Here is a 19,894-nt window from a genome sequence, read left to right as displayed (position 1 = left end):
ACTCTCTCTCTCTCTCTCTCTTTCTCTCTCTCTCTCTCTCTCTCTCTCTCTCTCTCTCTCTCTCTCTCGCTCTGTGTTAGAGGAGCACTGTAATGACTTTTGTTTCAGGCGCTGCCAGCTTTTGGAGGAGGAAACTTCATCCAGACTTCCAGACTAACCCATCTGTTATCAGATCACCATGGAACTCTTCCCTCCTGTGCACACCCCGTTGTTATTAAGCCATATTGGCGGAACCATGAAACACTTTGAGTACAGTACTGTAGGTGTCCTTGCTTTCAGCGCAGTGGAGGTTTGCATTTAAATCAAAGATAAAGGTGGAGAAATATGCACGGCCATGTGTTACGCATTCCCGCGGAATGCGTGGAAAGAACACGTGACACGCACACCGCGCATACACATACTGTAGGCCTATGCACAGTGGTGGAAAAGTAGCCAACTCACATTTTTTACTTAACGTAAGTAAAAGTATAAATACTGCAATGTAGAAATACTCTGTAATTCAGTTAAAAGCCTACCTGGCAACAAACTGAAATGTGTGTGTGTGTGCGTGCATATGTGTGAATGCCCGCCGTGTGAGGCACACATACGTGCATGTGTGTGTGTGTGTGTGTGTGTGTGTGTGTGTGTGTGTGTGTGTGTGTGTGTGTGCGTGCGTGCGCATGCTTGCCGGGGCATTAAGCAGGTATATCAGGTTATTTCTTTTCCATTTGCTCCGGAGAGAGGTCTCTGATAGTCCTATTATTTAATCTGCTGGTCATCCTAGATGGCGGCCGGGCTAGGAGCCGTTTAGCCAGACATAATTGAATGCCTCGGTGCAGGAGATCACCGTTGCTGTCTGCACGCAGCGTGCTGCCATGCCTTCACTCTCACACCGCTGTTAACAGCCGCGAGTTACTGACACCCGTTCCTATAAGGGATTTATATGGGATTCCCACATGAAACTGAGCCAAAAAACACTTTCAGAACACACAAGGTGATAGTTCCAGTCAAGCGGGCACACACACACACACACACACACACACACACACACACACACACACACACACACACACACACACACACACACACACACAATGTATTAATGCACAATCTATGTAAAGCGCCTTGGATAAAGGCGCTATATAAATGCACCATTTACCATTTAAAGGCTGCTGGTGCAGAAGGAGCTGTAAAACGGTGAAACGTACGTGATTCCCCAACCACCAACTTTACCGCGTATACAGTACAGTATCTGGAACCAGAGTTTGTGATCGTCAGTCCAATACTTCTATAGTTCAAGTTCAGTTATATGTTATAAGCACATGTTGAAGAAAAAGAACAAGGACAACTTGTGGCAGCTCTGCTGGTAACAGCATATTGACAGACCAACACCCTAACGTACACGGCCGAAACCACCATGCAATCAAATCAATGTGTTTGTAACCATCAAACTGCCCACACTAATTACTTGTGGCATCTAATGTGTGCGTTTGGCACTCACCCAAACTATAGAGAAACCCCCATGTCTTTTATCACTAAGTAAACCACTTGCATGTACATAGTAAACCCTACATAGTTTAACTGTAGAGAGACCACCAACCCCCCCTCCCCTTGTCTCTTAACTCTAGGTTAACCACTTAAACCATACATAATATAATGACAGGGGTCCTCCAGGGAAATATTTGGTCCCATCCTTTTATCCCTAGACCAGTGCTTTTCAACCTTTTTCATATCAAGGTGCCCCATTATTTATTCAGCCTTTGAGCCACGTACGGACCACCATTTGATGATTTAGTCTCGCGGATCCAAAACTAGAGAATATTTTGTTGTGGTTGGATAAGATTTTGTCCACAATTCCATGCTGTACTGATGTTGGTACCATATAAGAGATAACAGGCAAACGTTGATAAAAAAATAACAATTCTTCTACATTCTCTAATGGTGTAGACTTCTTGTAAATTAAGTAATGCAGATGTTTAACAATAACTCTTGACCCTTACGGGTCCATTTGGTTTCATTTTACACTCTCAAGATCTATAAGGGTCCATTTGATTACCAACTTTCCATCATTTAGCTGCGGGGACCACCAGAAACCCCCTGCTTTAACTCTTGAGTGTAAAACGAAACCAAAATGTTACCCTATTGAGTTAAATTATTGTTAAACATCTGCATTACTAGTTAATTTATAAGATGTCTACATAATTAGAGAATGTATAGAAGAATTGTTGATTTGCCTGTTATCTCTCCTACGGTACTACCATACAGCATGGAATTGTGGACAAAATCTTACCCAACAACAAAAAAATCGTTTTGAGTCTGAGAGGCTAAAAGTCATCAAATGGTGTTCCGTGGCTCAAATGCAGAATACATAATAGACCTTGATATGAAAAAGGGTTGAAAACCACTGCTCTACACCAAATATCGTAGCTGAAAATAGCCTTTGGAAAAAGCTGTACTCACAGTACACAGATGGACCGTTTTCACTGAATGTTAGCCTTTTATGACATGCCCAGCATAGGGACACTCTGGTCAGTGGTGGACAGTGATTTAGAACATTTACTCAAGTACTATACTTACTGTAAATAAATATGTTTTAAATTATTATTATTATCTGTACTTTTCTTGTGTATTTGTATGGTTTGTAATACTTCCACTCTTCTACTTTTGACGCCACTACATTTCTAGTAAAGGGAAAAGAACATTATGGCCCTCATTTATCAACCGTGCGTACGCCAAAATATGGGCGCACGCCGAAATTACCGACATTTTCGGCATTTAACATTTCCGGCAAAGCTTGAAATTGAACTTGAGTAGGACAAATAGTCACGTCTGGTCGCGAGCTGGCGTACGCTGTTTTTCTGTTTTACACAAGCGGAGCAGCCTTGTCTGAACTGCTGAGAGGCTGTCACAGGCATCAAAACATATATGTATTCACTCCTAAAATGTTTATATAAAAGGTATGTATAATGTATATGGGCTACATGTAAAAAATAAATAAATAAAAATGTTAAGGAATACATATGTGTCATATGAAATTAGTAGGAGATAAAATCGCGCAATTAAAAACAATGTTGCAAGAGATGCTTAAGCCATTTAAACAGTGTTTTGCATGAGCGCATACGTACATGCGAGGATTTGGGCTGTCTGTGCTGAAATATTTCCATGACGGGACGTTGGAGAGTATAGTGCAGCAGCTGCTGCAGCTCAGCTGCGGAGTCCCAACGTGCAGGTATAGCCTACTGTAGCCTAATCTACAGCATGAAGGCCGATGTCTTTCTTACGGTATGTGCAATATAATAAACCCGACGCGTCGCTCGAATGCCAAATGTACCGTGCCAGGCTCCCAGCGCAAGTGGGAACTGCATCGGATATATAGGTATATTACCCAGCCAGCCCATGCACCAGCCACATGAGGCTATGGTTTTGGCTGCACATTCATATAACAGTGACTAACGACTGCGAGGCAATCTAAATAGACTGGCGAACGTCGGAACGTGCATGGTCAGTTGGTCACGGACGGACCACTGTGATAGAGAGAGACAGACAGACAGACAGACAGGACAGGAGGAGCACCTGTAAAACAGCAGCGTGTGTGTCAGTGTGCCTATTTGTTATTTAATTATGGTTCACAGGTTCAGGTTTTCGTTCACTAATATATCTTGTTGTATATTAAATTAAAAATACTTTAATAATTTAATATACAACTAACAACACACAGTTAAAGTTGCAAATAGCGATATGTGCGTGCGTGCGGGGGGTGAGGGGGAAGCGAAGCGAGAGGAGAAACAGACAGCTTTATTTAATGTGTCATGTAGGTGCGTGCGTGCATGACAGCAAGGCAAGCGAGGTGAGAGGGAAACAGACAGGGACCCTGCATGAATTAAATAAAGTTGGTCACAGGGTAGGCCTACAACTTTATTTAGTTGTCTGTTTCTCCTCTCGCTTCGCTTCCCTTGCTGCCCGCCTCACCCCCCGCACGCACGCTTTATTTAATTCATGCAGGTGTTCGTTCTTTATTTGTTTAACAACACACCAGTTAGTTGGGCTTGCAAGTTGCGTGTGCGTGCTGTGCGTGTGTATGAGAGAGGGGAGAGGCGGGCAGCAAGGCACGGGAGAAACCTATTTTTTCATGTAACCATGGTTTCAGGAAACGTATTGCCGTTGTTCATGTCGCAAAAACGAGGGCGAGGCTTGATTTCTTAGGGCGTGCCAGATCAAATTCAGCCGTGACATTTATTAACGTGAGAACAAAATTAAGGAAGGATCAGCTGTTTGCGATCACTTTATAAATGCCGTGGCGACGTGGGTGTACTACGAAACCTGCACTCGAATCTGTGGCAGATTTTACACTCGATTGATAAATGAGGGCCTATGAATAAACCACTTTAGCCCCAATTCAAACGCAGTGAAAATAGCCAATGTGAGCTTGTAGATTTGTTATTTTCACTGATATTTTTCTAAATAAATAAAATACTTTGTAATTTTTCCCTTCGTATTTTGTTAAAGCATGTACTTTCGAATACTAAGTACAATTTTGACAGGGGTTGAGTATTTCTGTCCACCACTGATTCCCAGTATAGGGACGCTAGGCTGGGGTCCAGGTGGTTAGAGGTCACACAGCCATCTGTCACCATTTGAGCCTATCCTTCCTCCATGTCCTTCCTCTCCCTCACGCACAGAGCGCCTCGCTTTCCACAGGAACATAGAATGATTCTCACGTTACACGCTGACAACAACTCCATGTCATACTGTGATGTTGAACTGCACCCAGGGTTACATTCATTTAGCTCCTACAGTATATGACGCGCCCTACCAACAGTCGTAAAGGAAATGTGAATCCCTGTACTCTCCTTCAAAACCACTCTCAAAGAGCACTTACGGGTGGCTGTAATTCGAAACTGGCTCCAGTAAAAATGTCAAAGCCTCCCCCCTTTACTATACATATTCATTCTATACTTCTTTTTTGGTTTTTTTGCATAGCATTGTATATTATTTCTGTCATTAAATGTTCAGATGGATTAAATATCAAGGTCCCCAATGGAAACAAACCTTAGTGCTTTCTTGGGTTTTTGATCCTCTTTAGCAGGATCTTGTATTGAACTGTACTCTCAATCTGAGACACTCTACCCACAACGCCACTCTCAGAGTTGAACGTAACACTGACAATGTAAAGAGAAATGACATCACACTGTATATGTATACTCAACTCTGGAAAGAGTGGAGAGGAAACTTACTGTATGGAACACACTCATACTGGACCTCCAGGTATTTGTATGTGCCAGGGCAGGGGTCAGGGAACACGTCAGGTCCAGCCACCACTGCACACTGCGTACGGTTGTTGCATCTGCAGAGAGAGAGAGAGAGAGAGAGAGAGAGAGAGAGAGAGAGAGAGAGAGAGAGAGACAGAGAGAAACAGAGAGACAGAGAGAGAGATAGAGAGAGAGAGAGGGAGAGAGAGAGAGAGAGAGAGAGAGAGAGAGAGAGAGAGAGAGAGAGAGCATCATCGTCTCCGTGTGTGTTTGTTTTCGGGATTCAGATTCAAAAGTAGCAGATCGACAGGCTCAAAACATGTTGATTAGCGCCACTTTTCGAGGTCGTAGATCTACTACTTTTGATGCTTTGTGTGAGTGACACTGTAGTATGAGTTAAATCATGAAAAAAACAAACATAACATACATCGTGAGACAAAATCGTTGAGAACCCCTGGACTACTGTATGGAGAATGGACATACAGTAAGAGGTTTCTGCTCGACAGCAACAATATCTCAATGGTATACATCCAGATAGCATGTACTGTACATAGTAGTCGCTGTTAGGCAGAAACCTTGTATGTCCATAACCTGTGCTCCAATGGATCCAGTGTAGTCATTTTTGGGGGCTGGCTCCAGAGAGCACACATGTAGTTCTCTACAGCATCTAACTATTTCCACATACTTTGTGCTCGAAATCTAGTTCAAACTTCAACATGTTCAGCTTTATGCAGTTATTTATGCTTGTATTTTTCTTTTAAAAATATATTTTGCAAAAGTTTTTGCATGACGAAGGGTCAGATCTTTCTTAACCACGCCTCACCATGCAGGCTTTCCACCTCGGAGGAAATTTAAAGCCTGGTCTGTGTTACTAAATTGCTGTGTGATCCGGTCAGGAGTGAATCAGTGGATGATATCTTACGTCATGTTGTAGTCATTGTTTTGTATAGTCACTAGGTTGGATCCCTCAAACCAGAACTTCTTTTCCCTCAAACCGGAAGAATAATGCCATCCCAATAAAAGCCTTGATGCAGCGTAGTTTCGCAGATTTCTAAAATATGAATGTGAGTGTACTATCCAGAGACTATTTAGCGTCTGTAAACCCGTTATCCCACGGGGAAATTCTATTCTCATCGCATGCCACGAGAGCGAGTCACGCTTTTATTGGGAAGGTATAATTCTTCCGGTTTGAGGGAAAGAAGCTCTGGTTTGAGGGTTCCGGCCTGATGACTACAAAACAATGAACACAACATGACGTAAGATATCATCCTGATGACTACAAAACAATGATTACAACATGACGTAAGATATCATCCTGATGACTACAAAACAATGACTACAACATGACGTAAGATATCATCCTGATGACTACAAAACAATGATTACAACATGACGTAAGATATCATCCTGATGACTACAAAACAATGACTACAACATGACGTAAGATATCATCCTGATGACTACAAAACAATGACTACAACATGACGTAAGATATCATCCTGATGACTACAAAACAATGATTACAACATGACGTAAGATATCATCCTGATGACTACAAAACAATGACTACAACATGACGTAAGATATCGATGACTACCAAACAATGACTACAACATGACGTAAGATATCATCCGCTCCCGAATGCTGTCCAGGCTAGATCTTATAGGTTCACACAGAGGTGCTATCTGTGGTTACTATAACAACGCATTCAAACCTCTGCCACTTCCTGAGGACGGCAGTGAATATGTCATCATCCATCATCAGGGCGCAACGAGCCCTTTTTGTAATTTATTTTAAAACTTTTTCTTCAGCTTTAATACATTTTCTACTGTACATCATATACATTGCGGGTTTTCAGCGAGCCCATGTAGTTTCAGCAGGAACTGCTTTTCTAGTTTAATCACAAGCTCTGGTTAATACTACTTCATATAAATCAGACAGACTTAATTACTTTCAACCTGACACCCCTATTTTGGGCATTTGTAGGCAAAATTCTTAGACAATTTACAATTTACACTTTAGGCATTTATAAAACGCTCTTAATCCAGAGCGATTTACAATAAGCAAGAACAACACAAGGTAATACATCAAATGCATAGAAACAGTCTACTAGAATCATTAGAAAACTAGGAACCTATCATCCGTCTAACAAGACCAAAGGATCAAATTGCATCCCCATATAACGACAATCTTTGCACAACACAGTTTACTTTTTTTCATTTTTTAAGATGAAATATGTTTAACATACTGTAACGACAGCGACGATAATGTTAAACAAGTGTCACCCGTTTGATGTCACACACAAACAGAGACGCAGACAAGACAACGAGTGAAGCTTCTTCACACTGAGCAGTGAACAACACACAACGTGACATATCTGTCCAGACACATTGCTGTCGCACCTGAACAGAACAAAGCCTTAATGGAAACATTGAGTTCTCTTATACGTAAACACATGGCCACCATAAGATAGCAGTGAGACAATAATGACACCACTGCCTGTCTGTGCATGTCTATGTACTGTATGTACTGTGCTTGCATGTACAACGTACAGTACACACTACACAGTGTGTGTGTGCGTGTGTATGTGTGTGTGCGCACGCCTGTGCGTACATTCGTGCATAAGTGCATTTGTGCGTGCGTGTGTGCGTGTGTGTGTGTGTGCACAAAAATGTACCCACAAGTATAGTAGTATGGCTGTTTTAAAAAAATAGGCTTACGAGTAGGAAAATATTCGGGTTGGGGTTATATTTAGGATCAGGCATTAAGAAGTTAGGTTTAGAGGTTAGGTTGGGGTTATACCTGTCTTATTTATACTTTATACCGAAAATATCAGATCCACAAGCTCACACACACATCACAGCGTGACGCGTGCTGTTAGCTCCTGGATCGGTTCGGGTTAGAAACATCACAAAATGGTACGAATTTCATTCATAACCTCGGCGTCCAAAAATGTTATTGTCCTCACAAGTATAGTAATACTTAAGAGGACTGTGTGTGTGTGTGTGTGTGTGTGTGTGTGTGTGTGTGTGCGTGCGTGCGTGCATGTTTGTGTGTGCGTCACAGTGCGTGTGTGCGTGCGTGCAGCATGCAGAGAACAATAACCTGCCGCTTTAGGCCTGGTGCGCCCTCCAGACTCCAGGTAATTAATTCCAATTATCAGAGGACCTCTCTCCTCTGACATACACAAAGTAAGTACCTCTCTTTGTCATTAACACGGGTTATGGCAGGCCACACACAATGTGTAGGCTTTGTGTGTGCTTGCGTGTGTGTGTGTGTGTGTGTGTGTGTGTGTGTGTGTGTGTGTGTGTGTGTGTGTGTGTGGTGCGTGCATGCATGCGCGTGCGTCTGTGTCCGCGTGAAAACGCATACGTGATCTGCATGTGCAAGTAGTGTACGTGTGATTAAACGTGCCACCCCTCATTCCTCATAAACAGAGCTGATAATTATAAGGTATTGCAGGAAGCCTTGCGCTCTCATGATAGATAGGTGTAATAACATTACACACTGCCCCCACACAAAAGCACCGCTTTCCCCGGCTGAAATTAATTATTCAACGAGACTGAATAAACGATCATTTTGCTGTTGGGCAGAAACCTTGTATCTCCATATTAAAGCGTTTTTTTTTGCATTAATATAATGCCTTACTTTGTCACCCAGTAGTGTCGCACAAATGTATCGAAAATAGCCAATCTTCAAGCTCAGGATGATTTTAACCTATCTTCATATAATTGACCTTATGCAGACCATGTTACCAGTAAGTTAATGGCAGGGTGGCAACTAGCCGCAATTTGCCATTGACATCCCATTCATCCAAACAGAAAATCTGATTGTATTAAACGACGTCAAACTCATCAACATTGCAGCTGTTTGATAGGCAAAGTGTTGGGAGTTTGGAAGTGCTTTCAGTAAAGCAACGTCCTGCTGCCTCCTACATTATGTGCAAATTCAAAACAGGTGGTGCGCAGGGCCGTTGAGTGATATCCAACGAGAACTTCCAAACTCCAACACTTAAAAAAATAATCTTTCTTGACAGAAAGTAGCTCATAACATATGGTGGACTGTTCTGAAACAAAACCTTTGCTGATAGAAAGAGAATAATTCAAGCTTTTCGTACAGCTCCAATGTTGGTGAGTTTGACGTAATATGGCGTAATGGCACCATATTATCAGGGGCATTATCAATTATATGAAGATAGATAGGTTGACAATGGGCAAAGTTGTCTGTGAGTTTTATACATCGTTAATGCCATGAAAGGAATTAACGAGAGCTTGTGACTAAATAACAACTTCATATAGGACTCATTGCAACACAAAAACTAAAACTACACAGGAGCCACTGGAGCACAAAAACTACAACTACACAGGACCCACTGCAACACAAAAACTACAACTACACAGGACCCACTGCAACACAAAAACTAAAACTACACAGGACCCACTGCAACACAAAAACTAAAACTACACAGGACCCACTGCAACACAAAAACTAAAACTACACAGGACCCACTGCAACACAAAAACTAAAACTACACAGGACCCACTGCAACACAAAAACTACAACTACACAGGACCCACTGCAACACAAAAACTACAACTACACAGGACCCACTGCAACACAAAAACTACAACTACACAGGACCCACTGCAACACAAAAACTACAACTACACAGGACCCACTGCAACACAAAAACTACAACTACACAGGACCCACTGCAACACAAAAACTACAACTACACAGGACCCACTGCAACACAAAAACTACAACTACACAGGACCCACTGCAACACAAAAACTACAACTACACAGGACCCACTGCAACACAAAAACTACAACTACACAGGACCCACTGCAACTACTCACCTAAACCAATTTAGACATAATTGAGGTTTCCACCCGACAGTGACTATATATATATATATATATATATATACTGTATAGAATTACACTAAAGATAATAAGTAACATCAGGAGAAAAGGCTTATTATAGGGAGGCCGGTGAGCAATTTATCCCCTTCTCTCGATATTTTCTCTCAATTACTCCTACTGCTCATAATCTCCATCCCCGTCTCCCTCTGTACCTGTCAGACAGGCGACATTTACATTAAAAACATCAAGATTCTCAAATTGAGATTCTTTTTTTTAATGAGTCTTGCCGAACCCCCTCAAGTCCCCTTTTTCTTACTGGAACATTCAATAATTTGCATTATGAAATATGCATGAGCGCTAATTCAATTTTCACTCTGGTGTTCTGGCATGACACGTGCAGAGCTGACGGCAGGTCGCGGACATGCGCGGCTTTATCGCGTACAGTAATTGGTCTCCGTCAGTGGTGGTAAAAGTATTGAAAGTTACTTATTACTTAAGTAAAAGTATCAATACTGCAATTTAGAAATACTCTGTTACAAGTAAAAGTCCGGAATTCAACATGTACTTGAGTAAAAGTAGAAAAGTATTGGCATCAAAATGTACTTAAAGTAGCAAAATTAAAAGTATCTCACTATGCAGAATGCCCCGTTTCAAGTTTTCGAATGAATACAAATATTTTACAAGCTCTCTCTAAATATCTACAAGCTCACAATGCGTTGCATCGCGACGCATTGCGGTCACTGGTTCAGTTGGGCTCACGTTTGGTCTTCACACTGTGAGGCTAAAGGTCATACAAACTGACAATGTGAGGTTAAAGGTCATACACACTGACTCTGTGAGGTTAAAGGTCATACAGGCTGACACTGTGAGGTTAAAGGTCATACAGGCTGACACTGTGAGGCTAAAGGTCATACAGACTGACACTGTGAGGTTAAAGGTCATACAGACTGACACTGTGAGGTTAAAGGTCATACAGGCTGACACTGTGAGGCTAAAGGTCATACAGACTGACACTGTGAGGTTAAAGGTCATACAGACTGACACTGTGAGGTTAAAGGTCATACAGACTGACACTGTGAGGCTAAAGGTCATACAGACTGACACTGTGAGGTTAAAGGTCATACAGGCTGACACTGTGAGGCTAAAGGTCATACAGACTGACACTGTGAGGCTAAAGGTCATACAGACTGACACTGTGAGGTTAAAGGTCATACAGGCTGACACTGTGAGGTTAAAGGTCATACAGACTGCTGAGATTAATGTACGCGTCGTACAACGAAACATCAATCGGGCTTAAAGGGCCACTTCACCCCTTTTGCAACCAGATCTTATTTTAATGATGTTTAGGACTTTTATGTGGGGTTTTTATGTGGGTAATATACATGTGTTTTTAGATATTTTAGTCACAGAGCCATGTTCATGACCAGTATGTGTCATGAAAATGTGGTCTCACTTCTTTCCTGGACTACATGTTGTCTCAATAGGACAGCCCACATGGGGTGTCCTATTGAGACAACATGTACAACATTGTGTAGTCCACAAGTTCACCAAAGCATTATGGTCATTGTAGGAATTCAGCAATCCGGTCAAACACTATAGTCAAACACACAGACTACATTATCTTTCTGGCCCTGTGCACATTTCAAATTGTGCTACTGTTATCAACTACAAATACTATTAACATTGAGTGATTGCCGTTTCTTCCAGCTGTGAAATAGCCCTTTAAAAAAAGCGTTTTGTCGCATCTTTGGTCTGAACCAGGCCTTCAGAGGCCCAGAACCTCTATGCCGATGTCATATGCTGACATCTGTCATGTATGTGATAATGTGTCATATTCTAATGATAATACCGGCCAAGTTTTTCTCTCCTCTTTACCCTCCCTTCCCTTTTCTCGCCTCTGTGCTTTTTAATTTCTTGCCCCAATGCCTCCATCATCGGTCACCTGTCATCAGTGCAAGACAGGGACTGGTAGTGGGGCTGGTGGGGGGGGTTCGGAGGGACGGGGGACACAAACTAACACAGCACCACAACTTCACTCCTGACACCCATCAAAAGGACTGGCTGGCCAGCCGAGGTGTAACAGAGCACAAAAGCCCCATTAACCCTGAACCCCTTTTGTTGTTTTAAGCATTGTGTTACACTTTAGCTATTGAAAAATAGCAGATCTACAAGCTCATAGCGCAGCACAGAGTGCCGCGCTACGAGCTTGTAGATCTGCTATTTTGGAAAAAAAGGTGAAAATGTGGCGCAAATCATTGAATATAATTTTATATTCTTTCAGAGCGAACGTTTTTAACTCAAATCTGGGGGGGGGGGGGGGGGGGGGTCCCTGGAACAACACATTTTCAGATGCGGGTCCGTGGCCAAATACAGATAATTCAGGGGTTGACATCTAGGTTTTTCAGAAAACTGTCAGGATTTAGAAGGCATTTGTAGAATCGTCCTCAGGTCCAAATGGGTTAATGCAGGCCTGCGTGCACCACACTGGTGATGATGTCATCACAGCGGGTTCACACAGGGGGTATAGCGGACAGCGGCTTCAGTTTCCCTCGCGTCAGAATGACTCCGTTCTCAGAAAGTTCCGCTGCCATAATCCCTGGCAGAGATGAGCACAATGTTTGTACTCGGCCATGCCAAAAGGTGTGACTCATGGGTGGAATCACACAACGCTGGGGCTTTGTTGACTAATGCTTCAACGGACCACATGAGCCCCGCGGCGTCCTTATTCTGGGGTGAACATTTGGCAAACGTCGCAGATATACAAGACCATTGTAGAACTTGTAGATCGATATATTTACGGTAGAGCGATGCAAAAACAGGAGGGGTGGCTAGTATAGAGCCCTGGGGGGGGGGGGGGGGGGACCGCAGGGCGCAGGTCCCCTTTATCTATGGAATCGTGCATTTCCCGTCAGTGCGTTGGCCGGTTGGTCACCCCAAGCAAGCCCCCAAACATGGTGCCCAGGTCTTGTGACATGATGTGACATCAAGAACCTGTTCTGACATTCCATATCGTTAGCCTCATAGGATAAATGCCTAAGTCATTTTTTGGCGAAATTGAGATTTCTGCATACAGGTGATCTCCTGGGGCTGCTGCATCGTTCTGGATCATCGCCTATGTCCTCAGCCAATCACAAAGCTCACAATCTTCAAAAATGATGATCTGCCTAAGTCACTTGTGTGATTTGAGCATTTTTACGTTGCCGCCTAACTCACTTTGTGTGACTTGGGCATTTTTACATTGCATACACAGCAAACAACAGTTACTCTAATAGACCCCCAGGTGTTTAGTATGGAGTTAACATTACTCTAACAGACCCCCAGGTGTTTAGTATGGAGTTAACATTACTCTAATAGACCCCCAGGTGTTTAGTATGGAGTTAACATTACTCTAATAGACCCCCAGGTGTTCTGTATGGAGTTAACATTACTCTAATAGACCCCAGGTGTTTAGTATGGAGTTAACATCACTCTAATAGACCCCCAGGTGTTTAGTATGTAGTTAACATTACTCTAACAGACCCCCAGGTGTTTAGTATGGAGTTAACATTACTCTAACAGACCCCCAGGTGTTTAGTATGGAGTTAACATCACTCTAATAGACCCCCAGGTGTTTAGTATGGAGTTAACATCACTCTAATAGACCCCCAGGTGTTTAGTATGGAGTTAACATTACTCTAATAGACCCCCAGGTGTTTAGTATGGAGTTAACATTACTCTAATAGACCCCCAGGTGTTTAGTATGGAGTTAACATCACTCTAATAGACCCCCAGGTGTTTAGTATGGAGTTAACATCACTCTAATAGACCCCCAGGTGTTTAGTATGGAGTTAACATCACTCTAATAGACCCCCAGGTGTTCTGTATGGAGTTAACATTACTCTAACAGACCCCCAGGTGTTTAGTATGGAGTTAACATTACTCTAACAGACCCCCAGGTGTTTAGTATGGAGTTAACATTACTCTAATAGACCCCCAGGTGTTCTGTATGGAGTTAACATTACTCTAACAGACCCCCAGGTGTTTAGTATGGAGTTAACATCACTCTAATAGACCCCCAGGTGTTTAGTATGGAGTTAACATCACTCTAATAGACCCCCAGGTGTTCTGTATGGAGTTAACATTACTCTAACAGACCCCCAGGTGTTTAGTATGGAGTTAACATTACTCTAACAGACCCCCAGGTGTTTAGTATGGAGTTAACATCACTCTAATAGACCCCCAGGTGTTCTGTATGGAGTTAACATTACTCTAACAGACCCCAAGGTGTTTAGTATGGAGTTAACATTACTCTAATAGACCCCCAGGTGTTTAGTATGGAGTTAACATCACTCTAATAGACCCCCAGGTGTTCTGTATGGAGTTAACATTACTCTAACAGACCCCCAGGTGTTTAGTATGGAGTTAAAATTACTCTAATAGACCCCCAGGTGTTTAGTATGGAGTTAACATCACTCTAATAGACCCCCAGGTGTTCTGTATGGAGTTAACATTACTCTAATAGACCCCCAGGTGTTCTGTATGGAGTTAACATTACTCTAACAGACCCCCAGGTGTTTAGTATGGAGTTAACATCACTCTAATATACCCCCAGGTGTTCTGTATGGAGTTAACATTACTCTAACAGACCCCCAGGTGTTTAGTATGGAGTTAACATCACTCTAATAGACCCCCAGGTGTTCTGTATGGAGTTAACATTACTCTAACAGACCCCCAGGTGTTTAGTATGGAGTTAACATTACTCTAATAGACCCCCAGGTGTTTAGTATGGAGTTAACATTACTCTAATAGACCCCCAGGTGTTTAGTATGGAGTTAACATCACTCTAATAGACCCCCAGGTGTTCTGTATGGAGTTAACATTACTCTAACAGACCCCCAGGTGTTTAGTATGGAGTTAACATTACTCTAATAGACCCCCAGGTGTTTAGTATGGAGTTAACATCACTCTAATAGACCCCCAGGTGTTCTGTATGGAGTTAACATTACTCTAACAGACCCCCAGGTGTTTAGTATGGAGTTAACATTACTCTAATAGACCCCCAGGTGTTTAGTATGGAGTTAACATCACTCTAATAGACCCCCAGGTGTTTAGTATGGAGTTAACATCACTCTAATAGACCCCCAGGTGTTTAGTATGGAGTTAACATCACTCTAATAGACCCCCAGGTGTTTAGTATGGAGTTAACATCACTCTAATAGACCCCCAGGTGTTTAGTATGGAGTTAACATTACTCTAATAGACCCCCAGGTGTTTAGTATGGAGTTAACATTACTCTAATAGACCCCCAGGTGTTTAGTATGGTAACATCACTCTAATAGACCCCCAGGTGTTTAGTATGGAGTTAACATCACTCTAATAGACCCCCAGGTGTTTAGTATGGAGTTAACATCACTCTAATAGACCCCCAGGTGTTTAGTATGGAGTTAACATTACTCTAATAGACCCCCAGGTGTTTAGTATGGAGTTAACATCACTCTAATAGACCCCCAGGTGTTTACTATGGAGTTAACATTACTCTAATAGACCCCCAGGTGTTTAGTATGGAGTTAACATCACTCTAATAGACCCCCAGGTGTTTAGTATGGAGTTAACATCACTCTAATAGACCCCCAGGTGTTTAGTATGGAGTTAACATTACTCTAATAGACCCCCAGGTGTTTAGTATGGAGTTAACATTACTCTAATAGACCCCCAGGTGTTTAGTAGACATGTATTAAAAAATGCCTAAGTCACAGATTATTTTCTTGAAAATGGCCTAAGTCACTTTTTTTTGTTATGGAATGACTCTCATGTTTATCTTTTTGTAAAAAACATTTTGTTAACCCCTCAGGAAACCATTGTAAAAATCTGCATTAAAAACTCTTACATACTTGCGAGAAAATGTGTTTTTCCTTATTATCCGAAAATCATAAAAAATGACTTATGCATTTATCCTATGAGGCTAACGATATGTTGATCCTTCCCCATCCATCCGTCCTTCCTCTTCGATGTCTCCCTTTTGACTTATACCTGTCCATACAAAATTCAAACTCTAGACGGGCCTACCCCAAAGTTATTAGTGCAGCCGAGCCACGCCCGGCAGCCGGCGAAAACTAGAGTTCTCAACCGAAAATGAAGGTCCGGCCCTACCTGGGCCCTCATCATAGAGGGTATATACTGTAAATACAATTTGATACCGCATTTCTATATCTGCAATCACTCCTTCTACTGCTGTCTATTCCTGTATACTGTACATCTCCACCACCCTTTTCTGTGCTTGCTCTAAACCTAGATAATAAACCAATTTCTCCCTCTGCCTTTGTCTCCATCTTCTCGCCAAGGAAAGATTCCTCTATAGTCTCCCCTCTTCATCCCATGCCTATACCGTGCTTTTCTTTTTCTTTCCGTTCTTTCCAATTTTTTGTCTCCACACATTCTGCGCCGTCTGTTTATCTGTCTTTAACCCACTTAGCTGTAGCTTCCGGAGCCAGAGCCAGATAGTGCACGCGGTGGGCTTCTTATTGCTTTCGTCTCTACCTCTCCCTTTTTCCTCCCTAAGTCACTCTCTCCCAAGCCCCTGACATTTCCCTCTGTGTCCGTGTGTGTGCTTCTCTGACTTTCTCACTTTGTCTCCTAGTAGTGAGTCGGTCTCGCTCCACATCTTCCTCCCTGTCTGCCGCAGCTAATATCTACCCCCCTGCCCGACCCCCCCATCCACCCATGTCTCCCTCGGGGTCTCGGCTCCATCCTCTCTCCGTCCCTCCATCCGTCCCTGCATCCTCCGCAGCACAGGCACCGCTTGCGTCACCGCTCGCTCTGTCAGAACCAGTAGTCTGAGTCACATCCAAAAATGACTCGCTCTCCGGCTTATTACCCCCCCCCCCCTCTCTCTCTCTCTCTCTCTCTGGCAATGTTTCCCTCTGTCTCTCTGTCTCCTCTACTGTGTCTCTATCTCGACCGCACAGCAGCAATAACTAATGATAAAAAGCACAGCAAGAATTTGCAAAACCACAACACTGTTGTTCGCTTACCGATGACCCGTGGTGACTCATGTGCACGCACGCACACACACACACACACACACACACACACACACACACACACACACACACACACACACACACACACACACACACGCATTACCGTGTGCACCTATATACAAACCATTGCTTATTCACCAACAGCGAAGCGTCTCCATTGTTTTGCAGAGAACTGTGTGTTGTTGGAAGAAACACTGTATTCTAATTAGCATGACTACATCAAAACCAGCCAGTGGCCTGGATACCCCCTCGCCTGTTGGCTTTCTGCTGCGCACAACGCAAGAGGGACTCACACACACACACACACACACACACACACACACAGACACACACACACGCACACACACACACACACACACACACACACACACACACACACACACACACACACACACACACACACACACACACACACACACACACACACACACACACACACACACACACACACACAGGATGTATAACGGTCATAATTATGCAGCCGATCATATCCTGATATTGAACCACTTCCAACCATTCCATCCCTATTGTATACAGTGTCATTATAGGCAAAGAAAAATGTAAAAGAGAAAAAGAGCTTGTAGACTGACTATTTTTTAATGTTCTATTTTTGAAAAACGTTAATAAAATTTCGGTTCTGTGTGTGTGTGTGTGTGTGTGCGTGCGTGCGCACACACTGTAAGAAATGTTCCAGTGGGTGTTGTGCTTTCTCTCTCTCTCTCCCTCTCTCCCTCCCTCTGCCTCTCTCTCTCTCCCTCCCCCTCCCTCTGCCTCTATCTCCCTCTCCCTCCCTCTCTCTCCCTCCTTCTGCCTCTCTCTCCCTCCCTCTGCCTCTCCCTCCCCCCCCTCTCTCCCCCCTCTCTCTCTCTCACTCCCTCCCTCCCCTCTCCCTCTGTCTCTCTCTCTCTCTCTCTCTCTGCTACTTGTGAACATAACGACATAACGGCCCATCAGGGGTAGGACCTCATGGAGTGGGTGTTAACCACTATCTCATACCTCAGGGATCCTCCAATAGCTCAACCTGTGAGCCACATTACTACACTGGCAAGGGGCCAGTCGATATAAAAACATTACAGCATTAATGATACTTGATAACTTATTCCTATTATTTGCTTTATTTCCACACGAGTAACTAAAGTTTTCAAAATGTATAGGCTATAGTGGAGTAAAAGTACAATATTTTCCAACCCATCCACCATCCCTGTCATATCCGAGACTCTGGACACATCCTAGTCTATAACACTATGTGGACTGGTGCGATATGGACTCTGGACCTTAGTTTAGCACTCTGTGCATTGGGCCACGTGCAATAAGGGCTACGTGCAATATGGACAGATCATGTTTTTCTTTATCATTATTTATTTATTTATTTAAATGACTACTGCTCAGCCCATTCAACTGTTACTACTGTACTACTGTAATTATTGTATCCTCCTTACTGACATGTTTGCACCATTGGTGAGATGCGAAAATACTTTTCACGGTGCTGTACATTGACAATACATTTAATCTCATCTCATCTCTCATCTCATGTAGTGCAGTAGAAGTAAAAAGTATTGGAAACAGTCAAGTACAGTAATTCAAGTCAAAACTGTACTTGTACGTGCAGTACATTAGTAAATGTATACTTGTGTTACTTTCCACTGGTGCTCATTGTGTTTTGTGCTGCTTTGTGCTGTGCTCTCTGAAGTGTGTTTGTGCCCCACTAGCCCAGCTAAGAACCTGTTTCTATTCCATTCCCTCACGGCGCTATCTCATTCCCTATCTATTTGGTAGATCATTTATTTATAATCATATTTCCATGCTTATACAGGGAATGAGCGAAATTGAGACAGAACCTTGGATGCCAAAACATGTTTATAGATATTCATGACCAATAAATATATTTATGCTCAATAAATATATTCATGCTAAAAGAAAATACATTTTTATTTGAATCCCAGATTTCCCAGATTGATCCCAATTTGTCTGGATCAGTACATCTATGGTCGAGTACCATCATCCTATTTCCTAGAGGTCCCATATGGCAGTTCACTCTTTGACCATTCATGTGATATCCCATTCTGGATGGGAACCATTTTGGTGTTTATAGCATCATGTTATACTTTAGCTATTGAAAAATAGCAGATCTACAAGCTCATAGCGCAACACAAAGTGCCGCGATACGAGCTTGTAGATCTGCTTGTAGATTGTTTTCCTAGCCATGCTACATGATGATTTAAAAAAGACAGGACAGGATTTAATAACCACATGAACCCCAGCTTCCCTATTCTGGGCTTGTGATAATATAGGTGAACATTCTGCAAGAATAGCCTTGATCTTGAGAGTCACAGCTATTTTCGGCAAAGAGATTTGGTGTAGCAGGGAAAAAATCACACCCGTGTGAAGTGAGGGGCGCTCTTATCATCGTACATCATCCATTCATTGTCAATGGGAGTTTAATCTTTGTGTAGGACAAAAATAGCAGATTTGCTCGTCTACATATGATGTAAATTCTCCATTCATTATCAATGTTTGGGTCCCAGGAAAACCTAACCCAATAAATACAATATATTCTTAAACTACAAAGTTTGGCCCAAAAATATCTTAAAAAGAAAAAAAAGCTAAAAACTGGAGATAAGTGTCACAAAAGATACACTGTCAACACATAATGAATAAAACTACTATCTAATATCTGGGACAAATACAACCAAGGCAACAAAAAATGGGGACAATGATGTCTAAATAATTAATAATCAACAGAACTAGATATAATAGGTAGACAAGGAAGGGATAGTTA

General features: G+C 42.5%; 1 protein-coding gene across 6 annotated transcripts in view; it reads right to left on the bottom strand.

Moving 5' to 3' along the window:
* The window catches only part of LOC310859363 (adhesion G protein-coupled receptor L3-like), a 231,822-nt gene that overhangs the window by 119,572 nt on the left and 92,356 nt on the right, over positions 1 to 19,894 (bottom strand). For all 6 annotated transcript variants that reach the window (XM_083765860.1, XM_083765862.1, XM_083765863.1 and 3 more), the window contains exon 5: positions 5,214 to 5,323. In XM_083765860.1, the coding sequence (XP_083621986.1) occupies positions 5,214 to 5,323 (110 nt within the window). The remainder of the gene's footprint in view (positions 1 to 5,213; positions 5,324 to 19,894) is intronic.

The sequence above is a fragment of the Protomyctophum parallelum genome (assembly GCF_964188405.1).
Source record: "Protomyctophum parallelum genome assembly, chromosome: 5".
Taxonomy (NCBI): Eukaryota; Metazoa; Chordata; class Actinopteri; order Myctophiformes; family Myctophidae; genus Protomyctophum; species Protomyctophum parallelum.
This window is presented reverse-complemented; position numbering and strand designations above follow the sequence as displayed.